The 18576-nt window shown below is 54.6% G+C and overlaps 1 protein-coding gene across 1 annotated transcript in view; it reads left to right on the top strand.

The window, feature by feature from the left end:
- The first annotated feature begins 3651 nt into the window (after positions 1-3651).
- The window catches only part of LOC139703202 (cAMP-dependent protein kinase catalytic subunit PRKX), a 35349-nt gene continuing 20424 nt past the window's right edge, over positions 3652-18576 (top strand). Inside the window, exons 1-2 of the mRNA XM_071606143.1 lie at positions 3652-3817; positions 17648-17816. Coding sequence (XP_071462244.1) covers positions 3652-3817; positions 17648-17816 — 335 coding nt within the window. The remainder of the gene's footprint in view (positions 3818-17647; positions 17817-18576) is intronic.

Below are 18576 nucleotides of genomic sequence, written 5' to 3'. Positions count from 1 at the left end.
TTGGGGAGGCTCACCCCCACCAGCTCAGCGTCCCTGAAATAAAACCTCTCATGAATCTCTAGGTGACGGGTCAATTTGGCGCCTACTAATTGCAGGCCACCGACCGACCCACGGTTTCCTAGACAGTTTTCTTTGGAATCACTCACGAAAAGCCTCTGAGTCAACAGACGCAGGGAGAAGTGATATTTCTAGGTCTCCCTTGGAACCGGAATCAAACCAACTTGTATTCTTTTTCACATTTGCAGATTTTAATTTTTATTTTAATTCACTTTGGCGGTTAAACCCAGGGGGTGCTTAACCACGGAGCCCCATCCCCAGCCCTTTTTATATCTTATTTAGAGACAGGGTCTCACTGAGTTGCTCAGGGCCTCGCTAAGTTGCTGAGGCTGGCCTCCAACTCACGATCCTCCAGCCTCAGCCTCCCAAGTTGCTGGGATTACACAGATGTACCCCTGCATCCAGATTTTTGGTCCGGATACAGGGTCTGGCTCAGTTGTGCGGACTGGCCCCCATTTTTTTTTTTTTTTTTTTGTACTGGAGATTGAACCCGGGGTGCTTGACCACTGAGCCACGTCTCCGACCCTTTTTATTTTTAATTAGAGACATGGTCTGCCTAAATTGCTCAGGGCCTCACTAAATGACTTAGGCTGACCTTGAACTTGCAATGCTTCTGCTTCAGGAGATGGGATTACAGGGGTCTCCCAACTCCAGATTTTTTTTTTTTTTTTTTTTTTTTTTTTTTTTTTTTTTGCATTATTGGAACCAAGGTATCTCCCACTGGGCTGTGACCCAGCAATGTGTTTTATGGGTTTTTATTCTTTTGAGAAAAACACATAAAATACAATGGAAGGTACAATAAGTACCCTACATTAGCATATATATTTATAAAATGTAAAATATATGGTAAAAGCACTTACTATTTTCACTCTTATTTGTTATTTTTTTCTGCATCAGGGACTGACCTCAGGGTCACTCGACCCCTGAGCCCCGTCCCCAGCCCTATTTTGCATTTTATTTAGAGACAGGGTCTCCCTGAGTTGCTCAGGGCCTCGCTTTGGCTGAGGCTGGCTTTGAACTCAGGATCCTCCTGCCTCAGCCTCCATAACAGGTGTGTGGCACCGCGCCCGGCATATATTATCTTTTTTAAATACTATATGTATTTTGCACATATATAAAACAGTACATATTGCATACATCATGTATATGCAAATACTCATACGCATACTAGCGCATGCATTTAACTTGGTTTGTCAATTATTGCTTAGGTGCAGGTACATGCAAAGGCACCGAGTATCCTAATCCCCTGTAAGAAGTGTTCAGTGGCCTTGGGGACTTGACTGCGTGCACAACACCTGTTCCTAGGACTATTTTGCAAGCACAGTTCCATCAGCTTAGGGGCAGGGAGAGACTCATTCCTTGGCTATGACAGAGCTCCCTGACCACCAGAAAACAATCCTGCTCATGCCCAGCTTCGGGGGATTGCTTTTTCTAGTCTGTCAAGTATTGGGATGTGGTTACCAAAGAATTTTTTCCCCCTTTTTAAAGATCCGCCCAGATGCAAGCTGCTTTGTTGCAAAACACACTGGTGCTACTGATAGGAAGGGGTAGGCACGTGGGCCGGGGTAGGGATGCGGGCCAGCTCAGGGTGGGCGAGGTCCCATCAGAGCCACCGGGCAGCCACCGAGAAGGGTTGAGACCTGCACGTTCCCCTCTGTGTCTACCTGAATGCACTTTGCAAGCAAAAAACATGTGCGTGCCTGCGTGCATTCCGAGCCTCGGTGGCAAAGACTTGATTCGCTGGACGCATCGCATTTCTGGGGTCAGATCCGAGTGCAGAGGAGGTGGGTTTGGGAGCCTCGATCTGCAAGACCTCGGCTGGCCCCCAGTCCCTTCAGCAGGGGCGCGTGTCCTGGGCCTAACCCGGCGCACAGAGTGTCACTAGACGGTGCACATTTTTTGCATTCCATTCCGGCTGAAAGCCGGTCTCCCCGCCCCGCCCCCCAGGAACCTGCCACCCATAAGATGCAGGTGGGGGATGGTAGCCAGGGCCCAGAAAGCCACACCCAGAGCCCGGGTTAGACTTCCTGTCGCCCCCTCGCTGCTGGCTGTGCGGGGTGGCATGGCCTGATTTCCTTAAAAATGCTCCTCTGTGGCTTACACAGGAGGCCCGGGGCTGGGGACAGTCCCTCCAGCCACAGACTACCTGGCGTCCCTCAAAACCATGTATACTTCTGCCCTCCTGCCACTCAAACCCTGCTCCGACCTGAGGGTCAATCAGCGGGTGACATCTAGGCCGCTCCCGCCCAACCCAGGCTGCTTTTAACTAGATCCCCAGGGAAGGGGGTGGCCACTCGCCCGGCGTCCAGTTGCACTTGAAGTGCACGCACAGAAGAGTCCTTTTAAAGCCTGTGGCCAAGTGTGTTTGTGTGTGTGTGTGTGGGGGGGGGTGTGGGGGGCAGGTTTTCAGGCAAACGACCGTGGTGCATCTGAAACTAAAATGTCTGCAGCTGTTCCCGAGTGGTCAGAGACTGTCCCTGGGTTGGAACGGTGGCCCGTCGGCCCGCCCGCCCTGTGTGCTGTCGCTGTATCGCTTGAATGCTTCTCTCTTTTTTTTTAGTAAAATATTTATTTTGAAATTATCATAGACTCACAGGAAGCTGCCGAGAGCGCCCAGGGAGGTCCCTCTGTCCCTCCTCTGCCCCCAGATCGAGATCTCTCCATCCCCGGAGTCCGGGGGGCGGGGGGGGGGGGGCAGAAGCAGGAAGCCCCCTGGGGCGGGAGCTCTGGCCTGTCCACTCGCTGCACCGAGCGAGCCTTCGCGGGGTTCGCTGGGCACCGCGCGCTTGGGGACCCTGGGGTTGGCGGAGCTGCGGGCCACCAGCACCGAGTTCCATTTTCACTTCTGTTTTTAAACTTTACTCGGGTCCCCGCCCCGCCCGCCCGGCCCCGCCCGCTTCCCGCCTCTCCGCCGGGGGGGGGGGTGGTGGTGGCTGGGGCGCGGCGACCTGGGTGGTGGCCGTGCGCGTCGCCGGGGAGCAGGGTGGGGACCCCGCGCGGGCGCGCCCTGGGCGCAGACGGGCCGCGGCAGCTCCGGGCGCCCTGGCCGCGCGGCTCGGGGCGGGGCTGCGCGCGGGGCGGAGCGCGGACCCGACACCGCCCCCGGGCTGTCCCCGCGCGCCCGGCCGCGCTCGCGCTCCGGGGATCGCCCCGCCCAGGCCGCTTCCGCCCGGGCCCCCGCTCTCGCCGGTGCGGGGCCAGCGCTGCCCGTGGCTGGTGCGCGACCCGAGGAATGAACAGGGAGCGGGGCGCCCGCGGCCAGGACCCCGCCTCGCCCTGCGCCCCGGCCACGCCACCGCCTCCACCATCTCCTGCGCCTCCACCGCCTCCTCCGCCTCCACCGCCCTCGCCACCGCCCGGCCCGCGCCGCGCCCCGGAGGCCGCCGGCTACTCCCACCAGCTGCTGCTGCTGCTCCTGCACTGAGCGCCGCCCCGCGCGGCGCCTTTGTCCCCGCCGCGCCGGGCCGCGCACCCGGAGGCGCCGGGCGGGCATGGGGGGCCTCCGCTGATGCCGCCGCCGCCGCCGCGCCGCCCTCCGAGGCTGCGTCTCGGGAAGCCCGGCGGCCCGCGGCCCGCGGCCGGCAACGCGCCCCCATGGAGGCGCCGGGGCTGGCCGCGGCGGCCGCGGCGGACCCCGAGCCTCCGGCAGCCGCGGGGCGCACTCCCGACGGGGCGCCCGCGCCCAGCCCCAGCCCCGAGGCGCCCTCGCCCGAGCCGCCCGGCTACTCCCTGCAGGACTTCGACATCCTGGCCACCGTGGGTGAGTACCACGCGCGACCCCCGTGCGCCCGGGACGCTGAGGTCAGACAAAGGGCCCCCGGAGATTGGCCCCGCTGCCCCTGCACCCAGGCTCCTCCAGGTCGGAAGGCAGCCCCCCACCCCCCCGCGCCCCGGTTTCCCTCCCTAAGTTTCTGATGGTGTCCTCTCCCCCCCTCCCCATAGCAACGCCACCCAGGCGACTGGGCGGCTGAGCGTCACAGAAGTTACTGGGAGCCACCAGACACTGGGGACCTCGCGCGCAGTGCTCAGGCTGCGACCCCCAGGGGCAGGCGGCGGCACCGAAGGCACCTGCGGAACTGCCCCAGGGCCGCCTGTCACCGAGCTGAGTGGGAGACTAGCCCCGCGTGGAGTGGACGGGTCCCTCCCCGAGTGGCCGAAGCGCAGGGCTTGTGTGTGTGTGTGGGGGGCACAGGTGTCCTGCAGCGCCTGGGGACCCGGGGTGCGGCTTGGGACTGAGTGGGGGCCCTTGCTCCATACCGAGTGCGCCTCTCTGTCCCGTGCGTGCGAAATTTGGGGTTCTTTTATTGGCTGCGCCCTGGGCCTCGGAACTGGACCCGACCGAGCAGCTGGAAAGGTCGGGTTCAGGTTGTCCGGGGCCCCGAGGTCCTGGGCAGGGGCTGGCGGGTCCGAAGACGGACTCTTGGCACCCACCCGCCGGCCCGTGGCTTTTTAGCGACACTGTGTTGCTAAGGGTGTCACCGAGGCTTGTCGCTTGCCAGGAAAATCAGCGGAGGAGGGGACAGGGCGTCCTGTGCGTGTCCACGGGGCAAGGGCTGCTCCCGGGCGCTTGCTGGGTGGAGACGCGGAGGGGCGCGGGGTGACAGCCGCACTGTGTTCTCTGCCTCTACCTCCCCGCCTTCCTGTGGCTCCCTGTCCCCTGGGTGACTGTCCCTCCTCCCTCCCCCTCTCTCCCCGGAGGAGGCCGGGCAGGGCGCATCTCCAAGCTGTTTTGCTGTCGAGGACAAGGGCGGGGCGCGGCTCCCCAAGCTCCGATCCAACAGTGGTGGCCGCACACCCAGGTCAACAATGGGAACTGCACCGGGGTCGCCTGTCCCTGTCACACGGTGCACTTGCAGAGGGTCAGTTGGGGAAAGGCTGGGGGTCTGCAGGCCAGGTCCCCAGAGGTGAGGGGTTTGGAGTGTGCGGCCACAGAGCGTGTGTTTGACATCACCGGTGGCTCCAGGTGGCCCGCTAGTGAGCGTCATCCTTAAAAAACAGAACGTGGCTGCCTCTGGGGACCACCCCTAGGGACCCAGGGGGCTGGGCAGGAGTTGCAAGCTCATTTTTGGCTGCAGATGTTTGTGCCTGTCCACAAAGAAGGACGATCAGGTGTTCCTGGGGGACCTAGGATTACCGTGTTCCAGGCGTTGGGCAGGCAGGAGGACAGGACCCCAAGCAAAACCCACCCCACACTGAAACATTCTTTCCTCATCCCAGACCCCGTCCCCCGGAACCTTCTAGAATGACTTTGCAAGGAGCTCATTCAGAACTCTGGGGTGCATCCGGAAGGATCCCTGAAATCCCTGTCACACACAGGTGTGCTCGGTTTGGACGGTGTCCCTCTTGTGGGCGATGATGCTCTTCGTCACCAGGGAGCATCTTGACCTCTTTGAGGGTCTCCTCTTTCACTTTTACCCCCGTGAGGACCCCGAGAACAAGGGGCTCATCTCAGGGCCGTCAAATCAATGCTCATTTGCTCTGGAGACTTGTTTCCAAGTTGATCCAATTGTCAGTTCCGAGGCCCAAATATCATTTTTCTTTTCTAACATTTTCTTTTTCTCTCTTTTTTCTTTGTCTTTCTCTCTTTCCCATCTCTTTTTTCCCATACTAGGGATTGAACCCAGGGCTGCTTACCCACTGAGCCACCTCCCCAGCTTATATCTTTATTTTTTTATTTGGAAACAGGGTGTCACTCAGTTGCTTAGGGCTTGGCTGAGCTGCTGAGGCTGGCCTCCCAACTCCCGGATCCTCCAGCCTCAGCCTCCTGAGCCCCAGCACGGTCTCCAGCCAATCTCTCTCTTTCCCCATTTGCTTATGTGAAACATGCACATCACGAGGACCTCCTTGGGCCACCACAGTCCCCGCGAGGAGCACGTTCCCTGATGTAGACCCTGTGCCCAGGCTTGACTGTCACCCAATCCCTGTAACAAACTAACAGAGACCAGGCACCTGCATTGATTGACAGCTACTGCTCATAGCTCTGGAGGATGAAGTCCAGGGTCAAGGTCCAGGTGGGGCTGACTGGGGTCAGCTGAGGCTGCTTCCTGCTCCCAGAGGGCACCTTCTCCTGCGTCCTCCATGGTGGACGGGCAGGGGGCTCTCGGGTCTCTCTTATAAGGACCCTGGTCCCCTTCATGGGCTGCACCTGGGAGCTCAGCCCCTCCCAGAGCCCACGGGGTGAGGGGTGCGGATTTTACCATGTGCAATGGAGAGGACCGACTTGGGCTCCCCCGCAGGTACCACCACAATGACGACTGGAATGCCACCCGGGTGCATTGGATCCCGTGTGTCAACAGAGGGTAGGCGGTGGGGCTGGCCTCCGCCACCTGGACTGCTGTTGACGGCCAAGCAGCAGCCACAGAGTGAAGCCCCACCCTGTAGTCTCATGTGTCTTGCGTGGACGCCGCCGTCGGGTACAGTGGCCAAGGTGTGTGAGTGTCAGTCTCCATCGGGAGGGTCACAAAGGCTTCCCCGGGAGCAGGGGCCACCTGGAGACCCAGGAGCTGGAGACGCAGGAGGAGCCCCCTGGAGCCCTGGAGGGATCTCAGCCTGGGACCCTGGTCCAGCCTGCGCCCTGCATGGCTGACACCATCCGTCTCTACCCCTCATCCCCCCCACCCCCACTGAGTAGCCAAACGAGGCCCCCACAGGACATCACTGTCCTCTGGCCATTCCTCATGACAAACCCACCACGACCGCTGGCATCTCAGGTGGCCGAGCCATGGGGCGCCATCTTGAATCCGTTCCAACCCCGATGGCCTCCTCTTTCTGCCTCCTGAACTCCAGCCTTGGAAGTCAGGTGGGCAGCCCGTCCCCAGGCCCAGGCTCCGCCGGTCCCACCCTGAAATCCCCAGGACAAGACACTTCCTTCCCCCAAATGCAGACAGGGAACTTGGGCCACCCCTGGGGATGGTTCCAGGCTCTCTGTGGGTGATACAGGGTGGATCCGTCCACAGTAGAGGCTGACTAGAGAGGCCCCCAGGAGGACATTCGTGGGAACAAGGTGCCCAGTGGAGGGCCACAGGGCTGGACTTCCCCACCCAGAAGAAACTCCCGGCCACACCCTGGTTTTCTTGAGACCCATTCCCACTTCGAGGTCAAGCACTTTCGCTTTCTTGGGGAGGACCTCGGGGGAATTTTCTCTGAAATTCCCCCAGCTCTTATTTATTTATTTTCTCCATCCCCGGGATGTGCTGTCCCCAGGCTGGGCCAGCCGTCCACCCCTGAGCCACACCCAGCCCTGCAGGGAACCTCGGTGACATGCTGTATCTGGTGGGCAGGTCCCTTAATTTCTCACTTCATGGCTCTCTGTATGGGGAGTGGGTTGGGGGGATTATTTTTTTTAAATTTTGGGGGTACCAGGGATTGAACTCAGGGACCCTCGACCCCTGAGCCCCGTCCCCAGCCCTATTTTGGATTTTATTTAGAGACAGGGTCTCCCTGAGTTGCTTAGGGCCTCGCTTTGGCGGAGGCTGGCTTGGAACTCGCCATCCTCCTGCCTCAGCCTCCCGAGCCGCTGGGATGACAGGTGAGCCCCAGTGCGCCCCGCCCGTCTCTGTCTCTCCACGAAGCACCCGGGGTCTGTTCTGATGTGGGAGGTGATCGCCCAGCACCCGCCTGTGGCTTCCTGCACTTCCTGTCCCATGGGGTAGCACCCAGTGAGCCCTGGGCATGACCAGGGAGTCAGGAGGTTCTGCAGAGGGTCATCACATCATAGGGAAGGGACTGGTAATAGGGTCACGGGGACCCGGGTGACACCACGTCAGAGGGGGCGGGACTGTGGCAGCCACTGGAACAGGAACTGGGAACCTTGATCTCACGCAGAGCTCAGGAGGACAGGGGGGATGTGACCCTGGGGATCGTGCACCTCAGAGGACTGTGCGGAAGAGAACTGGGGCTGATATTCTCAGCCTTAGGTGCCATTAGAGTCCTGTGCATGGGGACTCTGCAAACCTGGACCCCAGCTTAAGAAGAAAAAAAAAAGTGTGTTGTGGGAGGGTTTTTGGGGGCAGCCTTTACTGAAATGCTCAGGCATAATGTTAGCCTTCAGGTAGGGTTTGATCCAGGAGCTCCTGCGAGTATCATTGGAAAGGCAGGTGGGACCCGAGAGTGTGCATTTCTCTCAGGCTTCAAAGGGACACCTGTGCTCCTGGTCCTTTGTGAGCTTCTAGAACCCCTTTGGAGGCCCAGGTTTGGCTGGTGACAATAGATAAAGGACAGAGATGGCCATCTGGACGATGCTGCTGGCCAGGCCCTGTGGGGCTGGTCAAGGGGATCCACTTGGGGTATGGTGCATGACCTTGGGCTGCCGAGAGCATCTCCTGAGGGTCCTGAGGACGTTCTTGGGTGCCCATGGGCAGCAGTCGGTGGACACCTGCACCTGAGGGGCGGTGGTGAGGGACAGTGGGTCCCCAGGTTGTGAGGGGTCAGACTCTGGGTCTGCGCTGGAGCCCTTGCAGGAAGGAACGCACCCGCCCTGCTGTTCCTCCCCCAGGGCGCTCGGAACAGACGAGAGGAGAGGATTTCTCTAACATTCTTGGAGGCTGGAGGCTGGAGGCCCGAGGTCCAGGGTGGGCAGGACTCATTCTCTGGGGTGGACGGCGGTGGTCTGGCCATGCACGGGGGGTTGGTCTTTCCATCGCTTGGGCCATGAGAGTCCAAGAGCATCCAGTCTTCAATCAGGGACCCCGGGGCAGGAGGCCGCCAATTGCTCTGTCTCCGTCCCTGGTCACACAGGAGATGTCCCCCCTGAAGACCAGCTGCCGGCATCTTTAATTAGACACCTGCAGCTTCGTCCCGTCCACCGCTGTGGGCACTTTGACAGACACGGGAGGGTCCAGGGAGGGTCCCCCCATTGGTCTTCTGAAAGGCAACCTGTGTTCAATGCGCTGTTCTCCTATGAAGGACGGAGGCCTCCTGGGGAGGCCGGACTCCAGCCTGGCCTCCGCCCTTGTCCAAGGAGGTTAATGCACATAAACCAAGAACACGTGGTGACAATAAGAGGCTCTGTGGTTGCTGCCCAGGAGGGGAAGGGCCGGCGCCCAGGAGCCACCCACGCGACCATAAATCATGGCTTAGGTGTGGGTGCGCACGCGTGGGTGTGCAAGGGGTTATTTGACTTAATTGACGCCTTGGAACCCATCGGCCTCAGTGGAAAGGTATTCCCGAGCTAATGACCCCTCTCCCGAGCTCTTAGCTGCTGCTAGACAAGAAGAAGCTCTCATATTTTATGACTGCTTGAAGGTAAAGTGCAGTCCCTTCAAGGAATTTGATCCTGGCTTTTCGGGGGACATTGGACACAGATAAAGGTCACAGAGGGGGCTTGTGCACGGATTTTTTTTTTTTTTTTTTTTTTTTTTTTGGTGGTGCTGGGGATTGAACCCAGGACTTTGTGCATGCCAGGCAAGCCCTCTGCCACCCGAGCTCTGTCCCCAGCCCTCAAGCACAGATATTCTTTAGCGTGTCAATGGATTTGTAATACGTGCATGAGTTCTTTTTTTTTTTTCATTGCTATAACAAAATACCCGAGGCTGGATACTTATAAGGAAAACAGGTTTCTTCTTTTTTTTTTTTTTCTTTTTTTTCCTATATTTATTTCAAACTCACATGAACCTAATCCTGCTCAATGACCTGCCACCTCCTGCTAGGCCACACCTCTTCAAAGTCTTGCTACCTACCTGTCTGCAACGCCACCCCAGGAGACCTAACACTTGCCCCTTTGATGATTGGCCATTATGTCCCAGGCAGAGGTGAGGGTCACCCTGGAGGGTCCTGTGTCTTCCAATATTTCCTGGCAGATGATCAATCAACCCGTCCTGCACACGCTGTTGAGAAGTCCCTAGTTCCCCGAGCAGTTTTCCTGTGCATTTCATGGGTGGAGACGCTTTCTCTGGTCTCTCTGATGCTGGGTTGGACCAAGATTGAAATTTTAATTTTTTGGCTTCATCATTTGTGCCCCGCGTTGGTTTGCATGTGAGGTGTCCCCCAAAAACTCATGTGGGAGACGGTGCAAGAAGGTTCAGAGGTGGAATATTGGGTTATGAGAGGTGTAGACTCATAGTGGATTAATCCACTTGAATGGACTCACGGGGTGGTGACTGCAGGCAGCTGGGATGTGGCTGGAGGAGGGGGTCCCTGGGCTGTGCCTTTGGGGTCTCTGTCCTGTCCCTGGTGAGCAGAGCTCTCTCTGCTCCCTGGTGCCCTGTCCTGAGCTGCTCTCCTCCTCCAGGCCCTGCCGCCATCTTGTTCTGCTCCCCTTGGGCCAGAGCCATGGAGTCGACCAACCACGGACTGAACCTCGGAAGCCATGAGCCCCAGATCAACTTCTCCTCCTATAACTCATTCCTGTCCCATCCTGCTCCGCACACGGGGACTCCACAGTCACCCAACCCTGGGAATCCCAGGGGATTCCATGTTGGACCCTAAATCCTGTATGGGACCTGATCTTCCCAGAGAGCCCTGGTGCCTGCTGAGAAATCCTCCCTCACTGACCCACAGGAAGGAAGTTGTGTCCCCAGAGTCCTGCTAAGGTGCACAGGTCCCTGGGGTGAATTGCAGCGCGTGCATGACGCACTGCCCTCCTCTGAGGTAGTTATTTGGATAGTTTACAGGTGAGGACCAGAGAGGTATCAGTCACCCTGCAGGGAGGGCACTTTGGAAATCCTCGGTGACTCATCCGGGTGGTCATTTCACCGGGCTGAATCAGTGCCTTGGAGTCACCCTGCAGACCCAAGGGGCCTTGCAGGTGCAGGGCAGGGGAGCAATGCTCTCCCGTCCTTGGGTGCTTGGGCTCTTCCCATGCTTGGCGGGATGAGAGTGACCCCACCCCTGCAGCTGGCCAGCGTCCGCATGTGCATGCTTCTGTCAGGGATTTGCAACTTGGGGACCCAAGAGGAAGGAGCAGGGACAGCCTGGGCTTGGGGAGAACAGCAAAGCCCATCATCCCAGAGGTCGGGAACCAGCTTGGAACGCACATCAGCCAGCTCTCTGGGACTGTGACAACACGCCTGAGATAATCGACGTATAAGGATAGAAGGTTTGTTCTGTGTTATGGTTCAGATATTAGGTGTCTCCTAAAAAAAGCTCACCTGTAAGACAGGGTGAAATGTCCAGTGGAGAAATGATTGGGTCGTCACGAGGGTCTTGACTCAGTTAGTGAATTAATCCCCTGTTGGTATTAACTGGGTGGTAACTGGAGGCAGGTGGGGTGTGGCTGGAGGAGGTGGCATTGGGGATGGGGCTTTGGGGTGTATATTTTGCATCCAGAGAGCGGAGTCTCTCTGCTTCCCTCTGCCACACGCTTCCACCATGATATTCACCCTCTTGGATTATGAGAGAGAGATCTAACCTCATTAGTGGATTAATCCACTTATATGGATTAGCTGGTGGACACTGTAGACAGGTGTAGTGAGCCATGGGGGTTGGCCTTATATTTTGTTCCTGGAGGTAGGGTCTGTCTGTCCCGAGCCCTGTCCTGAGCGGCTTCCCGCCACCACCCACTTCCGCCATGATGTCCTGCCTCACCGCGAGCCTGAGGAATGGCGCTAGCTGGCCATGCACTGAGACCTCTGAAACCTGAGCCCCCAAGGTGTCCAATGTACCCTTGGCTATTTTAGAATATCGCAGGCCAATCCTGGAAGAAATAGGTCAAGAAACCCCCACATGCCAGCTGCCCACTGTGGTTTGGAGATCCCACCACGGATCCCTCCTACTGACCTGTGCGTGTCCAGGGCTCCGAGTTTCTCTCTCCCTCCTTCCCGGGTTTTAGCCTTGGCTTCCTCCTCTGTGTAACCAACACCACCAGCTGCCTCTCCGCCCCACGAGCCACAGGAAGAAAACAATCCCGGTCTCCACCTGTGGCCGAGAGGCGTCCCCACAGCATGCCCCTGCAGCTGACGTGGGCTCCAGGTGCTGGTCTCCTTCTGTACCATCCAAGGACTTTTCAGAGGGCAGATGTGATCAGAGCATCCTGGGCTGGGTGCAAGCAAGGTGCTAATTTTTAGGCTGCTCATTTAGAACTTGGATGTGAAAGAAGCCCCCCACCCCACCCCCAGCAGATGGATGCCGGGCCAGGGTGGAGCTGGCGATGGGTTATGAGAGGTGTAGCCTAGTGAGTGGATTAATCCAGTGATATGGATTAACATGGATTTTTATAACCATATTCTATAAAATAAGCTATCCTAATATGGTCTCTCTCTCTCTCTTAAACACAAGCATTCTGATACTACGGCAGTCAGTCCAGCAACAGAGATGGCTCCTAAGTCACTAACGAGAGGTAGCAAATACAAAGATAGTCTAAGTAACTAACGAGAGGGTAGCATATAAAAAGGTGGTCTAAGTAACTAATGAGAGGGTAGCATATACAAAGAAGGTCAAAGTAACTAACGAGAGGGTAGCATATACAGAGATGGTCTAAGTAACTAATGAGAGAGTAGCATATAAAGCCTGGATACAATGGGTAAAGGGATGATTCATGTCTAGAGTGGAGAGGAGAAGCATCTTGCCACTCAGAATACCACCTGATTTAGAACTTGTGAATCTTATTTCAGCTCCATCTCTCTGCACGTGGAAACGTGGTGCTTTCTTAAAGGGTCAGTTCCTTGTGGAGCTGAGCTTGCTTTTCTGGTCCTACCTGCACGACTTACAATCTGTCTGTACACATAACCAAATGCACAGAGGCTTGCGCACTTCCCCGTTGGGAAGTTTTTGAGCTTGTTCAGTGACACTAAACTAAAAGCAGTGCAGTTCTTTGGATTTGGGCAATGAAACCTGAGAGACGGCCCCACCACCGTCTACCCAGAGACAGTGGCACCATGGTCCAGGGGAGGAGTCTCCCCTGAAGATGGCCACCTCATGTTCTTTCCCACTGAGTGAGCAGGACAGGCTGCCCTTTCAGGGAGACCCAGGCTCTGCTCCCAAATGTGCTGCTGCAAATTGATCCCTTGAGGAGCCTTTGTTCTCTCAACAAGGCTGCGTGTGACCTCTGGGCCGCCAAGATGGCTTGCTTAAGTCAGCTCTTTCTCCGCTGTGACCAAAGGACCCAACAAGAACAGGTTGGAGGAGGAGAAGTTGATCTGGGGTTCATGGTGTCCGAGGTTCAGTCCCTGGTGGCCGACTCCATGGCTCTGGCCCAAGGGGAGGCAGAACAAAATGGCGGCAGGGCCTGGAGGAGGAGAGCAGCTCAGGACAGGGCACCAGGGAGCAGAGAGAGAGGGAGAATCCAGGGACAATATATAGTCCCCCAAAGCCACTCTTAGTAACCTACCTCCTCCACTCATACCCTAACTGCCCTGTTTATCCACATCAGTGGATTAATCCACTGACTAGGTCACACCTCTCCAACCCAATCTTTTCACCTCTAAATTTTCTTGCATTGTCTCATACACGAGCTTTTGGGGGACACTACATCTAAACAATAACCGTGATATGAATAATAAAGCAGAGTGATTTTGTAACCATATCCTGAATTACAAGGTAGCTGAATATGTTCTCTGTCTCTTTAAATGTCATATTGTCCTTCTACTTTTTATCTTGAAGGAAGCGCTTTCTGACTCCTCCGCTTTCTGTATTGGCAGCCTTACTCCTCTTTCATTTGGGGACTCTTATTGAGGAAAGTACCAGTGAGTTGAACACAAGCACTCTGATACTATGACATTCCAGCAACACAGATGGTCCCAAGTAACTAACGAGAGGGTAGCATATACAGAGACGGTCTAAGTAACTAATGAGAGGGTAGCATATACAGCCTGGATACACTGGGTAAAGGGATGATTCATGTCTCCACTGGAGTGCAGCAGCATCATGCCCCTCAGAATGTAATTTAAAGCTTCTGAATCTTCTTTGTGCAATCTTCTGTGTGTAGTTTGTGTTTGCCCACTTCTTGGGAGGGTGAGTGATAGACTTTTAATCCACTTTGGGGGAGCAGGATATGTGATTTAGAGAACTTCCTGGGGTCCTCAGACCCCTACTTAGGGATGATGTCAAAACCATTTAATAGTTGGGGAAGGAGGGTCATAGTGTGGGAATTGGTTATCTCCAAGAATGCGGAGGCTGAGGCAGGAGGATTGCAGGTTCAAAGCCAACCTCAGCAAAAGCGAGGTGCTAAGTGACTCAGTGAGACTCTGTCTCTAAATAAAATACAAAATAGGGCTGAGGATGTGGCTCAGAGGTGGAGGACCCCTGAGTTCAGTCCCCAATCCCCTCCCAACAACAACAAAAAAGAAATAACTAGACATGGAGGGAACTTACGCATGCTGCCTCTGCTAGATAAAACTCGTGGTATTTGTTCAAGAGTTGTGTGATGCTTCCATTGAGCATTTGGGGATCTTAAATGACAACAAAAATCACTTCCCACTGAGAATTGAAAGGGCAGATTTGCAAATCTAGCAAACTAAAAGAACAGTGGTCCTCCTGGTAGGCAAAGTTTCCCTTACTGAGTTTTCACAGTTGCCCACGTTAACCACGGTCCGAAAACAGGAAATTTCCAAAAACTCAGAATTCATTCATTGTTAAGTTGTTCTGATGTTTGATTTGTTTTATTTAGTTGTTCTATTTTATTTTTCACATTTGTTCCTGATCTTTTACCAATCCTGATTGACAAATTAAACTTAATTATAGGCTTATATGTATAGGGAAAAAAAATTATTTTTGTGCCGGATCCCCACCTGCCCTATCTCCAAGAAATGCCGGGATAGCGTTTGATATGGTTGATGGCTTCAGGTACCCCCTGGGGAATCTCAGAACACTTCCTTGCCAACCAAGGGGGTGTGATTGTTGCTCTTTCTTTCTGAACAAAGGCAACTAAACATACCCATTTGCCCTGTTTGCAGAGATGAAAGCATATTCTCAGTACTCTAGGGACACAGTGTCCTTTGCAGGAATACACTGATGTCATGAAGGAGTTGCTTTTATCAGTAGAGAGTGAACTAGCCCAGTGTGGGATCCCCAGGAATCATTTTTTTCCATGTGTGTTGGTTGGAATTTTCCAGAACTTCCTTGAAGTGCGATGACATCATCCCTCCAACGCCAATGGCATCTTCCCGGGTGTCCTCTCTTGCTTAACTCTTTCTGCTTGAATTTTTTTCCTACGATGATGACCTCCACCTACCCCCTATGTAAAGGAGCAAATGCTCCAGAGGGTCCTCGGTGCATTTTTGAGGAGGTTCAAAGGATCCCAAGACCAACACATTTGAGAGCCGCCATTTTGAATTCACAACCAGGACTGTGATCCTTTCTCCTTGGCATTCTGAGCTGGCCAAGACTGACTCACGTCTGTAGATAGAAGTAATGCCTCAGTGTTGGGTGACAATGTCTCTTTCTGTTCTTTGCCTTTTAAGGTCTTCGTTTTTATCATCATACCCAACTGGGGTTATGGGTTGTTGGACGTCTCCCCAGGGTGGAAACCCAGGTCATACCTTGGCTTCCCAACCTCTCTCCAGAGACATTTCCAACCCTGCTCACAACATAATGGTGGACACGAGCGTTGGGTCCAAGTATCCACCACACCAGTTCTTTGATGTCAAAAAAATAGGTCCCACATAGTGAGAGCCAGAACAAACCTTGGAAAAGGTTGAATGAAGGTCATAGGAATGGATTCTGGTGCCCACCAGGATCAGGGGTTGCATTTTGAGTTTGTGGCATGTGCTCAGCTGGGATTTGGGATTCCCATGAATGAGGATGCTCTGGTCTTCTTAGGGGACTTTAGAGAGAACCAGGTGGATTCAGGAGTTGGCTATCCATGGGGGACATTGACCCAGATGTAGATGTCTGTCCTCCTGGTTTAGAAGTCTCACTCTGGCTAATGGAACCCGAGGCCACAGGGAGGAATGCAAGATGGCGGATTCAGGATGATGGGATGGGTTGGATGGAGGGACCAGGGAGATTGTCCCCTCTGAAGAAATGTGAGTCTGAATTAAGGACTTGGCTTCTCTTTCCAGTCTTGGCCTTTGGTCCCAGGACCTGTCACAATCCCAAAGTCTGTGGGTGCTCAGCTCCCCTCTAAGATGGTGTCCTGTGGGCCTAGAACCTGCACCCATCTTCCTGTGTGCTGTATGTCATCTCTCCATGACATGGGACACTCGATACAATGCAAATGCTTTCTCAAGAGTCATGGTACCATATTGTCACCCATGAACCCGTTACCTGTCCATCTATCCATCCACCCCTCTATCCACCAGTTATCTACCAATCTATCATCTGCCATCCATCTATTAACCAGTTACCCATCCACACCTATCACATCTGTCAGTCAGTTGTGATTGACAACTGGTGTCCACAACGTGGTGTCTACCCTGCATAGATGCATTTAACACCACTCAACCGCATACGAGAAAGGGCTATGGTGGTAAATCCCACTCTGTGTACATTTTTTCCACTGAGAAAAAAAAATGCATTAAAGCTAAGTAGATTCAAGTAGGTCACGGGTTGGGCACCATCTTGGTCCCTGTGTTTGGTTTGAGGAAGCCGATCCATTGAGATAGCTGGGAACGTGGTGTCGTGTGACCGACTCGGGCACATTCTGCATGCAGAATTTACTTGCTTGGATGTCATCCCTGATGGTGCCCTGTAGGTCCTTCCTGGGTGAGGAGCGACTCTCACTAACATTGTCCCCAGGTGCAGAACCACCTCTCGTCCACCAACAGTGGTCCCAGACATTCTGCTTCTACTGAGGTCAGCTGAGTTTGGTCATCAGAGGACTCCCTGACACACAGTCACACCACCAAGGCCTGCGAGGGATTTGAGGGGCCGATACTTCATGCCCCAACCTCCATCTTACAGACACACCACGGTGTGTCTTCTTAGAATCTTCTTGAGACTTAATATTTTGGACACCTCAGACCTTGGGAGAAAGGAGAGGGGGTGCATTTGTAGAGTTGCTGCCTTTACCCAGACACCCCTGTTTCGATCTTCTGCCCTGTGTCACCTGATTGTCCTGTTGAAGCTGCAGGGAAGGCTGACCCCACGTGTCCCCCTCATCCTGCAAAGTTTGGGGACATGCTCAAAGATGCCGAGAGCTGGAGGGAGAGGAGGGGTTCTCTTTTTGGATGGGGTGGGCCACGGCGAGTTCCGGAAGGGAGCGGTGGATGCTGGATGGGGCATCTGGTTGGAGTGTGGGGCCGTAGTTGGTGACCCAGTGGTCACCAACCTAAGAATTACTTTGCCCCCAAGGTCAAAGTGGCTGATTTTGAAATAAGAGCATTTTTTGATTTTTGAAATAAGGGCATTTGTCTACAATTCTTGAAAGAAAGGAAAAGAGAGCAAGCCATGCTGGAGGAATGATTTGCTATTATCTCCTGTTGCCACCTGGGGGAGGGCGTGGTTTCTCCAGGATGGTTTTTTACAAAATGGCGCCCACTTTCCCTCCAAGTGAAAGAGCCATTTGGGAGCAGGTGATTCTGTCCCTCTCTGTAATATGTGTATGCACCTGCAAATTTTATGGGACAGTGACCACCTGGGTACATCAGCCAGGATACCAAGCCTCCAACCCCAGTGGGATTTGTTTGGAGGTCCCAGATCCCCCCCACTGATTCCTTGGATGGCCTTCACCATGATGGACAGACCTGACTGCTTATGTTCCTTCTCTCCTCTCCAGGGACGGGGACCTTCGGGCGCGTGCACTTGGTGAAAGAGAAGGCTGCTAAGAACTACTTTGCCCTCAAGGTCATGAGCATCCCCGAGGTCATCCGCTTGAAGCAGGAGCAGCATGTTCACAACGAGAAGTCGGTCCTCATGGAAGTCAACCACCCCTTCCTCGTCAAGCTGTGAGTTCCTCGCCTTCCCTTCCCCCTTAACCCACCCTGGGATTCCCCAGGGTCTTGTCTTAGAAGAAATGGGTTGAGCCAAATGGACGTGGTGGTACATGTATATAATCCCAGGCTGGAGGCCGAAGGAGGAGGATGGCACATTGGAGGCCAGCCTCAGCAACTTAGCAAAACTCTATCTCAAAATAAAAATAATAAGAGGACTGGGGATGTAGCATCCTAGGATTCTATGTCTTAATGGGAAAAAAAAAATCTTAATGGCTTTATTAATTCCAATCATCTTTTAGATTTCCATTAAGATGTACCCTGGACCTCCTTCCTGTTGAATGGGTCCAACCTTTACCCAAAGAATCTGGCCTTCCCTGTTTGGCTTAGTCCATATGGGCTGCTACGACAAAATGGTTGAGACTGGGTTAATTATAAACACCATTATGCATTCATTTATTGCTCTTGGTTCTGGGGACCGGACATCCAAGATCAATCTTGATCTTGTATTTGGTGAAGGTTCCTTCTCTTCCAAGATGGCGCCACCTTGTTGGGTCCTCATAGAGTAGAAGGGGCAGGACCTCCCTTGGAGTCATTTATAAGGCTTAATTCCCTTCATAATGATGGCACCCTGGTGACCAAGTCACCTCCTGAAGGCCCACCTCTTACTACTAACAAATTGCAGATCAGGGTCCAACATGGACGTCCAGACCATGGGGACAGGGTAAGAGTATTTTCCATGGATTTCGCCAAAGGTGCAGGCTGCCTGTGTCTC

This window comes from Marmota flaviventris, chromosome X (genome assembly GCF_047511675.1).
Source record: "Marmota flaviventris isolate mMarFla1 chromosome X, mMarFla1.hap1, whole genome shotgun sequence".
In the NCBI taxonomy this organism is placed as follows: domain Eukaryota; kingdom Metazoa; phylum Chordata; class Mammalia; order Rodentia; family Sciuridae; genus Marmota; species Marmota flaviventris.
This window is presented reverse-complemented; position numbering and strand designations above follow the sequence as displayed.